General features: G+C 57.5%; 1 protein-coding gene and 1 non-coding gene across 2 annotated transcripts; one reads left to right on the top strand and one right to left on the bottom strand.

The window, feature by feature from the left end:
* Positions 1-1,974: 1,974 nt before the first annotated feature.
* Positions 1,975-2,138, bottom strand: LOC114230505 (U1 spliceosomal RNA). The gene has a single exon (XR_003616431.2). It is a non-coding gene; the product is annotated as a U1 spliceosomal RNA (small nuclear RNA).
* A 1,087-nt stretch (positions 2,139-3,225) lies between these two features.
* On the top strand, positions 3,226-14,148 carry BOK (BCL2 family apoptosis regulator BOK). The gene is made up of 5 exons (XM_028140855.2): positions 3,226-3,492; positions 4,017-4,268; positions 6,771-6,899; positions 12,487-12,650; positions 13,484-14,148. Exons 2-5 carry the CDS (start codon positions 4,046-4,048, stop codon positions 13,607-13,609), a joined length of 642 nt encoding a protein of 213 aa, XP_027996656.1. The 5' UTR covers positions 3,226-3,492; positions 4,017-4,045; the 3' UTR covers positions 13,610-14,148.
* The last annotated feature ends 1,283 nt before the right edge of the window (positions 14,149-15,431 follow it).

Genomic DNA, 15,431 nt, shown 5'->3' with positions numbered 1-15,431 from the left:
AAGCTGCTGGTCGGTCTCAGGGCACCCCCAGGAGCTACCTGGAAAGAGTGGCTTTTTTCCACTGGGAAGGCTGAAAGCGGGGAGGGCGGGCGTGCAGACAGGGAGCCAGAGGCATTAGTCTGTAATCCCTTGGGGACAAGTTGCCTGAGAGCAAAGCCATCAGGAAGGAGCACAGACAGACCCCCAGATGGAAAGAGAGACTCCTGGATCCAGCCATGCCTGAAACCAGGGCACTTCTCCCTGGACATTTCAGTCACACAATTCCGCAAACCTCCTGACGCACAAGTCAATTGGGGCTGTGAGCGCTTAGAAGGCTCCTCACCAACCAGGGACCAAGTTCTACACGGGGTCAACCCCAGAGCAGACAGAAGGGTCAGATACAAGGTAAGAGCGGAGAGCAAGAATTCTAAGAGGCAGAAAATCAGGGCCAAGGTCATTGGAAGAACGTCCAAGTACCCTAGAGGGACTTGGGGGCTGGGATTGGGCTGGGTGGGTCAGGCCAGCCTCCGCCAGCCTCAAGGGACAGTTAGACCTCAACTGACTCTATCAGGGCCTGAGCTTTTAAAGGTCTGGATAAGGCTGTGGTCCCGGTACTACAGATGGGTTTAACTGCCTGCCTCTTGATTAATACTTGGGGCCTGTTCAGTTCCTTACTGCCGTCAATATTCAGTGTTGCATATACTGGGACGAGGCTTTATCTGATCTGGAATGTCCAGGAGACACCCACTGGTTTCAGGCACGGCTGGTCTCAAGCCCACAGCTCCTGGACTGAAGGGGCCCTGTCACTATGGGTTACTCCCAGTGATTTGTCACTTGCAGGTCAGAGCCCAGGAAGTCTTTCTACACCCATCCACAACCTGGGACAAAGGAAACAGAGAGCCAGATCTCATTTCGTCTGGGAGGAAACTGAGGCTGTGAATGGGGCGGGAAGTTCCCTGAGGCCACACTTCCCACCTATGAGGTGGGGTGGGGGGCGGGGGAGGGTGTTATCAGGGATCCATCCACAGGCATAGATTCTTCTCCTGCCGGAGGTGCCTTCCAGGGGCCCTGGCGTCAGACTCAAGTTCACAGTCTGGCTCTGCCCCGTCCTGCAGCCACTCTTTGGGCAAGTCCCATATTTCCATCTATAAAACACAAGGACCCCCAAGCCTGAGCGCTCTTCAGAAACACCAGCGGCAGACTCTGTCCTGGTGCTCTGCGCTCTAAAGAGAACAGGAGCGTGCACGCTCATATTTTAGAGTTCTGCGGCTGTTCTGCAAAAACAGCTGAAAATTACTGAGCACTTACTATACGACAATTTTTTTTTTACACATATTAACTGATTCAGTCTTCTCAATAACCATAGGAGGCAGATGTTGTTATTTTCTGTTCTGTGGGTGGGGGATACCAAGGCAGATAGAGGTTGGTAGCTTTCCTAATATCTTCTAATGTTCGTGACAGGTTTGGGGATCAATGTTACCTTGGCCTTACAAAATAAGCTGGGAAAGGCTCATCGTTTTCGATTCTTTGGACAGATTGTATACAGTCGGTGATAGTTCTTCAACTGTTTAGAAGAATTTGTCAATGAAACCATCTGAACCTAGAATTTTCTTTGTAAGAAAATTTTAAATTATGGATTAAATTTGTTTAATTGGTAGGGGACTATCCAGACTTTCTGTTTCTTCCAGTATCAGTTTGATAAATTGCACTTCATTTAAATTTCAAATTTACTGTCCAAGTTGCTCATACTATCCTTTTGCTATGTTTATAATGTTTGTAATACCTGTGGTGATGTCCTCTTTTTCATTCCTGATATTAGAATTTGTGTGTGTGTGTTGGGGGGGGGGGGAGTTCTTATCCAACATTTCCAGGGGTTTATCATTTCTATTGATCTCTTCAAATAACAATTTTTAGCTCTGTTATATTTTCTCTAATTTTTGCTTTTATTAATTTCTGATTTTTTTTCACCTTTGTGTTGAATTCATTATATTTTTCTAGCTTCTTTTTTTTTTTCCCCCCCCCACTACTACAAATTATGCAGTCGAGTTTCCCACATTTGGGGAAATCGCAGGGGTCAGCACATCCGGAGTGCAATGGATAAGCCTCGCCCTGGGAAAACCACCTTCGTGATCATGGTATCTCCCCTGCCAGGTAAGTTTTTTTTCTAGCTTCTTGAGTTGGAACTTAGAGCATTAATTTTTAGTCTTCCTTCTAAAGCTATAAATTTTCCTTTAAGCATTACTTTACCTGCATCCCCCATTTTCACTATCGTTCACTTCAAAATATTTTGCAACTTCCCTTGTGATTTACTATTTGACCCATTGATTATTTACAAACGTAATGTTTAATTTCCAAGCACTTTGAAGCTTTCTAGTAGTTTTACAATTATTGAGTTTTAAATTAATGCTGAGAGAACACAATTGTATGATTTCAATCCTTTGAAATTTGTTGCAACTTTATAGCCTAGGATTTGGTTTATTTTGGTTAATATCCTATATGTACAGGGAAAGCACATGTATTCTATTGGCTGTACAGGTGTGAATTGGGCAAGTTGGTCAATCCTGTTCTTTGAACTAGGCTGTGTTGGTTCAAGGATAGAGAAACAAATAGTGGGATCGAAGAGTCCAGAACAGATCTTCACATATACATCACTTGTTTATTATGGGGACTCTTTCCCAATTCAGTGGGGAAAATGGTATTTTCAATAAATGATGCTGGGTTAACTGGATACATACATGGGAAATACATGAGCTCTAACCCCTTTCCACACCATTCACAAGAATTAATGTGGCCCATCACTATGTGAACGTTAAAACAATTACACTTAAAAAAAAACCACATACAATATCATTATGAAAAGGCATTAACCATAAGAGAAAGGACTGATAAATTGGACTTCATTGAGAATAACTCCTGTTCGTTATAATCAATAGCAACCACAGAATAGTACAAAGTATTTGCAGTCTCTTCAATACAATGAAAATCCCCGGGCCCATCTCTAACACAAGCCCATGTGTCGGACCAGGGACGCGTATCCAGAATATATAAAGAACTCTAGGAATCAATAAGAAAACGGAGCCGGGTGTGAACGCAGGTGGCTGAGGCCCCAGCTAGGTCCTAATCACTGGGCCCTGCGGGGGCAGCTCCTGCCCTCCGTGAGCGCGTACCGGGAACTCACTCAGGCCTCCTTAAGCGGGGAGGCTCCCGCGCGGCTCCGCCCCGGGGGTTGCCTTTTCCTTAGAAGGCGAAGCCCTAAGCCTCGCCTTTCGCTGGCGGAGAGTCGCGCGGTGCGCCCCGCGCTCCCCTAGCCCCCGACGCCGCCGCCGGAGCCCTAGGAGCGCGCGAGGCCCCGCGCACTCCGCGCTCCAGCCGGGCTCAGGGGCGGGCGCCGGGGCGGGCCCGCGTCCTCGAAGGTTTGAATGTTAGGATCAAGATCGCTGGCGACGGCGGCGAGCAGACCCTGAAGCCAGAACTCCTCCTGGGCCCCCGCGCCCGCGACATGCGGCGGGAGAGGTGAGCCGGGCGCGCGCGGTGTCCCTCCCCTGGCAGACGCGCCGTGGGAACAGCCGGGCCAAGGGACGAACACCGAGGACGGCGCGGCGGGGCGCGGAGGTTGTGGCGGGGCCGGGCTGGGGTCCTGGCCAGCTCGGAGCAGGCTGGGCTGTGCCTCCCGTCCGCGCCTCCGCCGACCGTGCACTCATCTTTGAGCGCGAGCGCGAGCACGGCGACCCCAGAGCAAATCGCCATTTCCCCTCGGCCTTTTTTTATCCCTGGCGGCCGCGGGGGGTCTTTGTTATTTAATCCGGAATCTAAAAGAATGTGACTCCGTGTTTTTAAAGACTTGGGGCAGAGAAACGCACGGTTACACCCTGCTGGCCGCAGCCCTTCCCTGGAGCTGTACCCGGCCGGTCTTTCCGTGCGCCCCGGCCTGGTGCGCGGACTCGATCGAGGTGCACACCGCGCCCCTTCCCGCCCTCCTCGCGCGGCCGGCCTTCCCCTCTGCCAGGCAGGCCGGGCTGAGCGCTGTCTGCCCGCAGGTGCGGCGCCCCCTTCCCGCATCCCCGCCATGGAGGTGCTGCGGCGCTCTTCGGTTTTTGCCGCCGAGATCATGGACGCCTTTGACCGCTCGCCCACCGACAAGGAGCTGGTGGCCCAAGCTAAGGCGCTCGGCCGGGAGTTCGTGCACGCTCGGCTCCTGCGCGCCGGCCTCTCCTGGAGCGCTCCCGAGCGCGCCGCGCTCGCCCCGGGCGGCCGCCTAGCAGAGGTGTGCACGGTGCTGCTGCGCCTGGGTGAGTGTGGGCCCAGGCGGGATGGGTCCCCAGACTGCCCCTCCTGAGCTGGTCCGCTGCGTTGGGCCCACTGCGCCTTAGGGTACAGCTGTCTCCACAGTGACCCGCCCACGGGGTGACCTGGCCGAACCCTCCGCTTCTGGCCTCAATCTCCCTTTGGGGCAGAGAGGGGGCTGGTCTGAGGAGGGGGTGGGGGGAGGCCCGGAATATCCATGCATAGAGGCAGGCTACCCAAGCGATGCTCCCCATCTCTCTCACAGTCCTGTATTTACCCCTCTCAGGGGCTCCCTGCACACTACAGACCTCCCCCAACTTGTCTGCTCAGCCCAGATTTCAGACAGTCTGGCCATAAAGGATAGAAAGCTGTAGGAAGAATAACGTTTTGATGGCTACATTTCCAGTGACCCTTGTACTCAGCTGGGCACAAATATCCTTGGTCGGACCACATGCCGGTGTTTATTTTGGAAAATAGGTCCTTTTAGTTACTGGCTGAAATCCTGCCATCTGCTGCTCTTCTTTCCTCTTGATTTGGAGGCCACCAAGGCCCCTCCCCTGCCTCCCCCGCCCCGCTCCCCCCCCCCCCTGTCTGCAGAACTGGGTGCCCAGGACAGCTGACACCACTGTGGGGCTGGCCCATATTTGTTTCTGGGATCACACCCAACCCAGTAACTGTCTCCACTTTTTCCAGGGTCTGGGCCCCTCACCGTGGGCCCTGAGGTCCTGACCTCCAGCCATTCTCAGTTCTGGGAGTGGGCACTTGGAGAGCAGGAGGCAGCAGAGATGGACCCTGACCAGTCCTCTCCAAGCCAAGGGTGGGGAGATGCTGACACTTGTGTGGCCCCTGGGAGCAGGGTTGTATGTGTATCTGGCCCCCCAGGAGTGTGTGTGAGAGACACCGATTCAATGGGGGCGTGTGCAGGGCTCCAGAAGGGTGGTGTCCCACCTTGGCTGTGGGTGTGGAGAGCAAGTGGGATCAGTCAGGGGTCTAGAGCGCCTGGACTCCCGTGAGGTCAGCTGCCCACTGCTGCTTCTTCTAGCTGGGCTGTGGGGACGACACTGGGGGGCACCTTCTAGACTCTAGAGGACCCCTGGCACGGCTTGGAGAAGTTCTGTCTGTCCTGGCTTGCTCTGCAGCCCTGCCCTGGCCTCGTGGGGCTGCCCCTACCCTAGGCCTGGTGTCCCCGTTGTTTAAGCTCTTCTGAAAAGCCCTGCTTTGCTCTCTGCAGATCTGATGGGCTCATTTTTGTCCCTTCAGTCCTCTGTTCCACTCTGAGAGCCCCATCCTTTGGGCCTGGCCTGGGTAGTTGCACTGGCCCTCTCAGAAACTCGGCCTTCAAGGCCCTTTCCCAGTGTGCAGCCCGGCCACGTCCAGTCCCTGGGGCACAGCCCCTGCCAGATGGCTGAGGGGGCCTTGGAGGGAGGTGACTTGGGTCCCCAGAGCGAGCGTGTATGTCTCATTCCCCGCATCCTGCCCTGGGCCTGATGCTGCCTCCCTGCCCCCAGCCCCTCCTCAGCAGACGCCCAGCTCCGGGGACAGCACACAGGAAGAAGCTGGGTCACTTCCCATGGTCAGTCTCTTGGGATAATTCTCCAGCAGCCCCCAAGGTCTCTGTGGGAACAGCCAGGCCAGCCCTGGGAATTTCCATGCCCCCTCATCACCCCGCCTCAGTTCTGCTTGGTTCCAGATCTTAATTAATTAGATAGTGTGCAGCTGGCTCCAGGGATGACTCTGGCGTCCTTATCGGCCAGGACTGTCCAGTCGGCGTTTCCCTGTTTGCTTTGGCTGGAGAGGTGGGCTGAGAGACACCCAGTACGCGTCTGTGGAATTCCCGGCACGTCACTGCCAGGGGCGCCGCAGGGAGCGCAGGCGGCAGGCAGGGCTGGTGACAGGGCCTGCCCTCCGCAGTGTGGCCGCCCATGCCCACACCCACTTGGCACAAGCGCAGTTGGAGCTCGGGCAGTGCTGGAGGCCCCAGATGATGGCTCAGTTCCTTGGTTCACCGAGCGGTGCTGGGGCCTGAGTGAGAGTGGCCTCGGAGGCAGTGGCCAGGGCTGCCCACCTGTGTGGGTCGAAGTCCCTGCCCTTGTTGGGTCTGGCAGCTTGCCCTGTCTGCCTGCCGCCCGGGCAGCTCGCTGTGGGCCATGAGTCACCCATCAGGCACGGCCCATGCTCCTCCCGGGATTCCCACCCTACCAGCCCAGCCGGATTGGCCTTAGGTTGGGGGTGGCGGCGGGGGGGAGGGGGGGGGGCGCGGTAGGGGGAGCTGGCTCATCAGAAGGGGTGGGCCACGGAGGCAGGTTCTGAGAGTGCCCACCCCAACTCTCTGGTCTTCCTCTCCCCAGGGGCTGAGTGGGGGGTCAGGTATAGGCCAGTCAGTGCAGGAAGGGTTTCCAAGCCAGCTGTGGCTATGGGGCTGAGGAGTGGGCTGGTCCCAGGCCCATGTGACACGGGGCTGGGGTCAGGCAGGTGTGGAGCCCTCTGACCCACTCGTGTGACTGCAGGGGACGAGCTGGAGCTGATTCGGCCCAGCATCTACCGCAACGTGGCGCGCCAGCTGAACATCTCCCTGCACTCCGAGAGCGTGGTGACTGACGCCTTCCTGGCTGTGGCGGCCCAGATCTTTGCTGCAGGTAAGTCTGTGCATCCAGCCCCGGAAGCCAACAATGCCAGTGTGGCCCTGGGGTCAGGGCCAGGGCTGGGGCCGGGGCTGGGGCTGTGCTGCCCTCTTGGTGAAGACGGGGAGCCCGCCAGGCAGCTGGCACAGAACCTCACATGGTTCTTGTTAGACATTAGCTGGGGCTGCAGTGACCTGAAGGCCTGGGAGTCCTGCACATGTCCTGTGGGGCTTGGGTTTCATTCAGCCAGGCGACCAGGGACAGAGCAGGGCCTGAGTCGTAGGCCTCTCTCAGTGGTGGCAAGTGCGGCAGCGAGACACGGGACACAGGACTGGCCCGGACTGGGGGCTGCCAGCTGCAGAATCCAGCCTCCAGGGCCACCAGTGGGTGGGTCAGTGCTGACCTCCCTGGGCAGAAGTTACCATGGTGAAGACGGCATGAGGGGGTGCCTGCGTGGGCTGGGGATGCATTCCTCCAGAATGTTCTCCCAGTGCTGACCTGGATCCTGGGAAGCCCTGGGGGGTGGAGGGACTGTGACCTGTCAGGCACCTTGTGGAGGGTGAGGTGGGTGGGGCCGTGGAGAAAGCAGGAGGGCGAGGTGGGTGTCCTGGGCTGATGCCTGCCCTTGGCCCTTCCTGGACTCCCACGTCCCTGGCCTGATGCCGGCGCGTGGGTGGCCGCCTGTGTCTGTCTCCAGGCTGTCAGGCAGCTGGTTTACGAGCCCAAGGCTGGCTTTAAAAGGAAGGTTCATCTGTGAGAAGGCAGCTCTGGCCTGCTAGTGGTTGGGACTGAGCAGGGAGGCGGGGGCCTGGTCCCTGATGGTTGTGTGTGTGTGTGAGGGGCCAGAGCATCCTACCCTAGCCTGCCCAGCCTTGCCCATTTCGGGGACAGGCCTCAGCGGTGCCCTCCTGCTTGTTGCTTGTGGGCTCCTTGTCACCTCTTGTCCATCCCAGCCCTCGGGGTCCTTAGGCCCTTTCACCACAGGGTGAGCCCAGCCATCAGGCAGCTGCTGGCCCTTGTCCCTTTCTGCCCGTGGCTCTGACCATGCTGCTGCCAGGCCTTGCACAGGCTGACCCTCGGGCTGGGCTCCCCTTCTTTCTCCACCAGGCCTGGCTTCCTCTGGTTGGGGCTGGGGCGGGGGCTGTGCCGGTGCTGTGGGCAGCCCCTGGGCTGTAGGGCAGATTTCCATGGAGGCCCCTGCAGTGGTCGAGCCCCCTCCTAGGGAGAGGCAACTTTGGGCTTCTCAATTCACTTCAGTGGAAAAACTAATTTTTCCCTCCCAGATTAAAAGTTGGCAAGAGTTTGCATTTTTTCCCTTATCACAAGAGCAAATTATTTTACCACAGAAGAATCAGAAAATAAAAACTCTTAGAAATAATACTAAAAAGACAACCCAGTTTAAAAATGAACAAAGAATCGGAACAGACATTTTTCCAGGGAAGATGTACAGGTGGCCAGTAAGCCCACGAAAAGATCAGTCGTTGTCAGTCATTAGGGAGACGCACACCAAAACCACCAGAGACACCGTTTGGCACGTGGGAGGGCTCAGGCAAGAGCATCCGGTAGCACAGGTATTGGTGAGGATCGGAAGAGCTGGAAGCCCCATAGGCTGCTGGCAGGATTGGGAAGAGGGCCGATGCTTGGACGAGTGCCAGAGTCTGTAAGGCAGTTACCATGAGAGCCAGAGAAATGAGAACACGTCCACACAGAAACTGGCGCACACGTGTTCAGAGCAGCAAGACTCCTAAGAGCCAGGAAGGTACAATGACCCGAGTGTTCATCACCTGAGTGGTAGACAGGGCGTGTGGTCCATCCACGGGATGGGATGGATTTGGCCACGAAAGGATGCCCCTCAACCTGGATGAGCCTGGACAGCCTGCTGAGTGAAAGGAGGCAGACACGCTGGAACACACAGTGACTCCATATGTGACGTGTCCACCACAGGCGAGTCCACAGGACAGGTGCCTGGGCCCGCGGATGGGCGTGACTGCTCATGGGGGCAGGTTGCTTTTTGGGGTGATGAGAATGTTCTGGAATGGTTGCACAACTTTGTGAATGTACTAAAACACGATATCTCACTTTGGAGGGATGAGTTTATGGTAGTGATTATTACATCTCCATAAATGGTAAAACACAAAGGAAACAGAATGTCCCTGGAACTCGGTGTCCTCTCACGGGGCAGCTAGCACCTCTCTGCAGACCGCACCACAGAAGCTGCTGTCACGTTCTCAGACTCCAGGCTGTAGTCCAGGCGGCGGGCTCCGTCCCCACCGCCCACATTAAGCCTTCACCTGCCCTCTCTGTGTTGAGCACCTGTGAGTGCCGAGCCTAGGGGTGCCCAAAGCACAGCTGTGAGCAGAACAGGACCAGGCCCGGTGCCCTGTGGCATCTGGTAAGTGGGGAGCATAGTGTGAGGGCCTGAGTGGTGCTAGGAGGGGGACCTGATTAGAGCCCTGGTGGTGGGGGAACTGTGGCCTGAGAGGGACGAGCCAGCTCTGTCATTTCAGACTTGGGCCTATTTTGACAGAGGGAGGTAACAGTGACAGGAGGTTTTTAAGCAGGGGAGTGACATGATTTGATTCATGACGTTTTTATTGAGGTGAAGTTCATATAATACAGCTAGCCATTTTAAAGGGCATGATTCCGTGGCATGTGGTGGGTTCACACTGTGCACCCACACCCTGGAGTTTTTCACCATCAGGAGGAACACACATGCTCATTAGCTGTCCCTCCCCCCACCCCTGTCCCAGTGACCGCGGACCTGCTTCCTGGACATCGTGTAGATGGGCTCATACAGGTGGCCTTGGTGTCACTGCCCTCGCGGAGTGGACGTCGGAGGTGTGTCCAGGCTGCAGTGAATGTCAATGCCTCACTCCTTATGGCCGAGTCACACACCATTGTCTGGATGACTCTAGTGCATTTGTCATTTCCAGCTTTTGGTGATTGGGAATAAGGCTGCTGTGAACTTCGTGAACAAGTATCTACTCAAGCTGATTTCTGATTCGTATCAATAGTTGTGCTGCTGTGGAGGTAGACGGAAGGGCTTCATCTCTGTCCGCTGTGTCCTGTCTCAGCCTGCAGGTGGCTGTGCGTCCATTGCGAGGCTGCAGCTGCCTGGGGCTCACGTTGCCATCTGAGTTCTGATCTCGTGGACTGCGGTCTGCATCCCATTGTAATGCACCCTTGGGTTATTAGTGAGCATTTTTCATGTCTAACGGATTGTTTCTGTTTTTCCTTTTGTGAATCAGCTGTTCATGTTCTGTGCTCATTTCTTTTGAAAGGTTTCGCTTTTTTCTCATCCTAATATATAAAAAGCCAGGGGCCGTCACGACCTAAATGACCGATGGACGACAGCAGCAGGCTGCACGCGCAGCAGGCTCATGTGGGCAGGGACTTGTGGCAGCAGGGATGGGGCCGGGGGAGGCGAGCCCAGCGGAGGACGGCCTGTACTCCCCACGTGGGGGTGGCGGCGGCTGTGAGCGCTCCTGATGGCCCGCAGGCTCTGCTTGGTGCCGCTCACAGCCGCCGCCACATGCTGTGGTATAAAACACATTGTGTAAGTTAACAGAAGCGCAGGCACCACCTCCATGCCACACCCCCACTTCCATCAGTCCCACTGGCCCTGAGGCGCCCTCCCTGAGCTGTTTCCGGTGAGGCCTGTGGGAAGATCCCACCCTCGGAGCGCGCCTGGCTCAAGGAGGCGGGCGGCACCGCAGGCATCACGGTGGGCAGCCCAGCTCCCTGTGTGCCAAGGGCCTGGGAGGACCCCAGCGACAGAGGAAGCACAGGGACCGGTGACGAGGCGGCTGCGATGGCGGTGGCCCCTGCAACTGACGGTGTGCTGGTCGTCTGTGGAGCCCCCTCAGCCGGCTGCCCTCGCTCTTGCCGTTGCCCTTGCTGCTGGCTGATCCCGGTGCAGCCTCCTGGCCCAGAAGGTGCACGATTGCAGGGACAGCCACCGTGGCGGGCCAGATTGACATCCTCCTGCCCGCACCACGCGTGTTTGCAGATCTGCACAGGCGCAGGCCTCCGGTGCACGCATCCCCCCCCCCCATGTGAATGTCCCCCAGATCGCTGTCACCCATGCACGCCCGCAACAGTCCTGGACCACGGTCCACGCACGTTCCCCCCACGCCTCTGCCGCACTTCCGTCAACCCCGGCATGCCTATGTCCCCCACACGACGTGCGCATGTCCCCTCCAGCACGCTCATGTCCTTTGGAGCGTGTCTGGGTGCTCGGGGTGGGCGCCTGTGAGATGACAGTGAGAGGGCGGAGTGGTGACACCCTGTTCCCACGAAGGCCAGTGCGGTGACGAGATTGCCTCCGTGGGGCTAATGCAGATGCTGAGGTGGGAGCAGGTGCGGACAGACACAGCTGGTGGGCACGGGGTGGCCCTCGCTGAGGTGCCTTTAGTCAGCATTTGAGTTCGGGAACCCAGAGGAGGCGAGGAGGTCCGTCCTCTCAGTGAATAGGCAGGAGAATTGGGGCGACTGCAGAAGAGGAATGTGCACTTTGGGTGCCGGCGCCCATGAGCGAAGGCTGCCCTGACTGAGCCTCGCTCGCTCAGGGCCTACCGCGCTCCTGCCAGGCAGCGGGTGACAGGACGTGCTTTTCTGAGTTAATGAGAGAAAACATTGATTCTCCCGCTGCCCGCGAAGGTGGAAAGTGCAGTGGGGAGACATGCGGGGAGTGAGCGATGTTCCCTGTCTGGGGGTTCCAAACCCACCGTTGGTTCCTTTCACTGCTGACTAGAGATATACAGGGTGTCCCCCCAAAATGTATACACACTTTGAATACCTACTAACTCCAATGGGTTTAAGTATGAAAAGAAAGAAACAACAATGGAGCTGTCATCTGTTAAGGTGCGGGCATAAATCATAAACCAGCAGTCGGACATCCCCTGAGGGGTCCTGGATTGGAGATGGTGCAGGCCAGGCTGAGGGACGCCCCCCTCCCCCTGCCCCCCCCCCCCCGCACTCCCAACCCCCCCCGTGCACGAATTTCATGCACCGGGCCTCTAGTTAATTTATAAAATCTCTTTATATATTAAGGGAGTTCATACCATATATTGTGCAAGCGTTCTTCTCTGGGTGGTTCTTCTCAGCTCTGCGTGCGCCCCCCCCACACACACACACACACAGCTTGGGGGTCTGGGAAGGCCCTTCCTCCCATGGAACACCCTGCTGCCCCACAGAGGGGTGCTCAGGGGGATAGACAGGTGGCAGGTGTGGCTCAGAGCTTCTTACTGTCCACTGTGTCCAGTGCAAGTCAGTTAGCACCCTCCACCCCCTCAGCTTCCTCCTCGCTGAATACTTTGCGGTCCCATTGCCTCCTCCAGGAGATGGGGGCTGCGCAGGGTCGTCCGAGGCTCTGGCACAGGTGCACAGCTATGCAGTGGAGTCCAAAGAAGTTTCTGCCTAAGAACTACCCAAAGGGTGGGCAGGACTGACCTGCGGCAGATGATGGCCAGGCACCTGTTCAGGGGTGCTGTGGGTAGGGGCTGGCCCCCTGAGTTTCACCCCCAGCCATCATGTGACCCCGCGGGCTGGACTGGAGCAGGGTTTTGGCGGCCTTCTGCTGACCAGCATCTTCTCTCTGCAGGCATCACGTGGGGCAAGGTGGTGTCCCTGTACTTGGTGGCTGCGGGGCTGGCTGTGGACTGTGTGCGGCAGGCCCAGCCCGCCATGGTTCATGCTCTCGTCGATTGCCTCGGGGAATTCGTGCGCAAGACCCTGGCAACCTGGCTGCGGAGGCGTGGTGGATGGGTGAGTGGGGTCTGGGGGTGCAGGGGTGCTAGGGAGGGGAGTGATGCTAAGGGTGGGAAGATGGGTGAGGGTTGGGCTGCTGGGTCCAGGATTGGCCTGCTGCCCCACCTCAGTGTTGACCTGTCCCTCCACCCCAACTCCAGCTCTAAAGACCCGCTACCCGGTCCCTGCACTGCAGAAGGCGGCCTGGGGAGGGAATTCAGGCCTGAGAGGGAAGGGCCCAGCACTGCCCTGCCCTCCCCACCAGGCTCCAGGGCTTAGTGAGCGACAGCGTTGGTCATTCCCCAACACTGTCTCCGTGCCCCTAACTGCTCACCTGGCCCAGCCAGACCTTGGGGGCTGCTGGGCTCTGGGCATGGGGCGGGGCACCCTCAACCATAGATCTGTTTTCTCTGTAAAATAGGTGGGATATACTGGCAGGAGTGCTGAGCTCAGCCCTCCATTGAGGTTGCAGCCAAGGGCTGTGGTCTCATCTGAAGGGGGCATTGGGCGGGGAGGTATTGCCTCCAGGTGACTCCCGTGGCTGTGGCACCCCCAGCACAGGGACTCTGAGGCCTCTGTCCTCTCCTCCCCCCTCCCACTGGGGCTGGACATGGTGGCTTCCTGGCGTGGGGCCCACCTGCCTTCTCTCCCACCTGAACTCCTCCCTTTCCTTTTCACCATCTGAATCCTCATGGGGAGGTTTGGTCCCTGCTGGAGCTTTCAGTCCCAACCAGACCACAGATCTTCCCTATGTGGCTCAGTGCTCCCTGTCGACTCGGCTGACACGGGTGGAAGGCTCGGGGGGCCTCCGCTCCCCAGCTCTGTTCTCAACTGTCCCTTTCTCCCTGCAGACCGACGTCCTCAAGTGTGTGGTCAGCAGCAACCCTGGCTTCCACTCCCATTGGCTTGTGACTGCACTCTGCAGCTTCGGCCGCTTCCTGAAGGCCGTCTTCTTTGTGCTGTTGCCAGAAAGATGAACCCGGCCCTGGAACCAGGAGGCTCTGAGCCGAGGCATTGCCCTCCTCCCGCAGAGCCCCTCCTCCCGCCGAGCTCCTTCTCTGCACACCCAGACCCTGGGGAAGTGGGGACGCAGGCTCCCCTGGGCCTGGAGCTGGCCTTCAGTGCCCACCTGTGGCCCTGCTCCGCTGTGCCTCCTCTGGAGCCAGAAGGTCAGGGTGACCTCCCGGGCCCAAACGGAAGGCAGCTGGGAACACCAAACTCTCACTTGACTCCAGGGTCCCATCCACGAAGGGTGACCATGTCAGGACATTTGACCTGAAGGTGACTTGGGCCTGGCCAAGGCTAGAGGAGCCGTGGGATCTTACCGACCCCACAGAGCATAAGGCTCCTGTGCTGTTGCTTAATCCATTCCTGGAGGGAGAGTGTTCCCACCTGTGGCAGGAACCAGGCTTGGGCTCCAGGCCGACACACCTGACCTGTGAATGCACAAACTCCTGACCTGCGAGGACGGGGTGTGTGTTCGATTCCAATAAAGTGTCACAGCAGGGGAAGGCGACCGCCTGCGTCTGTGTGCCTATCCTGCGGCTGCCCGGGACCGGACAGGAGGAAGGTGAATCCTGTGATAGGCTGCTTCCCTAATTGGCTGCCTTCTGCTCCTGTGGCCCACAAGCAGGAGCTCACACACCAGCACACACACAGGTGAACAAGAGCAGGGTGCCCAGTCACCCTACTCTGCACAAACCCCGTCTGTCCCTGCCGTTCCCATCCCTTTCTTGGCTGACACAGCCCTTTCCTCACTGCAGCCTGCCCCATGGCCCTGAGCCTGGCTCCCGTCTGTCCCCAGCAGGACCTGTCCCCTGCAGCCCATCTGACTCCCGCTCGAGCCACAGGTACATGGCACAGGAGGCCTGCAATGTGGCTTCTCAGCCTCAGTTTCCCTTTCTGTACAAGGCAGGTTGAGCCAGACAACTGCTAAGGCCTAGCCCTGCTTCCCGTGCAGCCTCAGGAAGAAGGGTCCCGATGGCGCAACTTTCCTCACTGCCCCCATTGCCCCTCCCAGCCCCCTAGCCCCTGCACTGTCCCCTGGGCCTCTGCTCAGCACCCCTTCCCCAGTGGCCTTGCAGTGGCAGGTGGAGAGAAGGAAGGGAGCAGGCAGGAGAAAGGGATGGGGGTGTGGAGAGGAAGAGGACAGCCTCAGACCAGTGCTGCACAAGGCCACCCTGCCTGCCCCGCTTTCTGTCATTCACTTGGACCAAATGTGCTGGCATTTCCAGCATAAAAAGGTAACGTTTCAGACGCTGAGCGCACTCAGGAGCAGCGGGGTGAAGTGACACATCAGTGGTCTATGCACAGGCAGGCAGAAGGGACACTGGGAGCGGTGCCCCATTTCCAACAGCAGCAAAGGGTCACGTTCTAGGTGTGAGCCAGACGGGCAAGGACAGTGAGGACCCTAAAGACACCCAAGTAGACGAGCAGACAGAAACACCAGCTCCCGGGGAGGAAACCCGCGCGAGGAGGCAGTTCTCCACGTTTATGAAGTTAATGTAATCCTTACCAAAAAATACCAGAACGGTTTTTTCCTAAATTTAAACAAGCTAGTTATAAAGTTCATGTGAGAGAAACCAAAAAGCAAAAATAGCCAGAAAAACCCTTAAAAAGAAGAGGAATGAGGAGGGACTGGGCCATCTCTACCAGGCACCAGACCAGACGCAGACGGCAGAGACGCGGGACATCCAGACTCAGGCCCAGCCCGAGGACAAGCCCGGGAGGGGTGGCAGCGCAGGCAGCGGGGAGGATGGGTTTGTCACTGATTGTCGACTCACAATGAGCCACTTGGAA

This window comes from Eptesicus fuscus, chromosome 11, assembly GCF_027574615.1.
Source record: "Eptesicus fuscus isolate TK198812 chromosome 11, DD_ASM_mEF_20220401, whole genome shotgun sequence".
Lineage (NCBI taxonomy): Eukaryota > Metazoa > Chordata > Mammalia > Chiroptera > Vespertilionidae > Eptesicus > Eptesicus fuscus.
The sequence above is the reverse complement of the archived record's forward strand: the minus strand, read 5'-3'. Positions and strand labels throughout refer to the sequence as shown.

Bases quoted from the DNA above. Each gene is read 5' to 3' on its own strand.
- BOK (XM_028140855.2), top strand. From the start codon at position 4,046: ATGGAGGTGCTGCGGCGCTCTTCGGTTTTTGCCGCCGAGATCATGGAC. The intron at 6,900-12,486 runs GTAAGTCTGTGC...TTCTCTCTGCAG, and splicing joins GGCCCAGATCTTTGCTGCAG to GCATCACGTGGGGCAAGGTG. The intron at 12,651-13,483 runs GTGAGTGGGGTC...TTCTCCCTGCAG, and splicing joins TGCGGAGGCGTGGTGGATGG to ACCGACGTCCTCAAGTGTGT.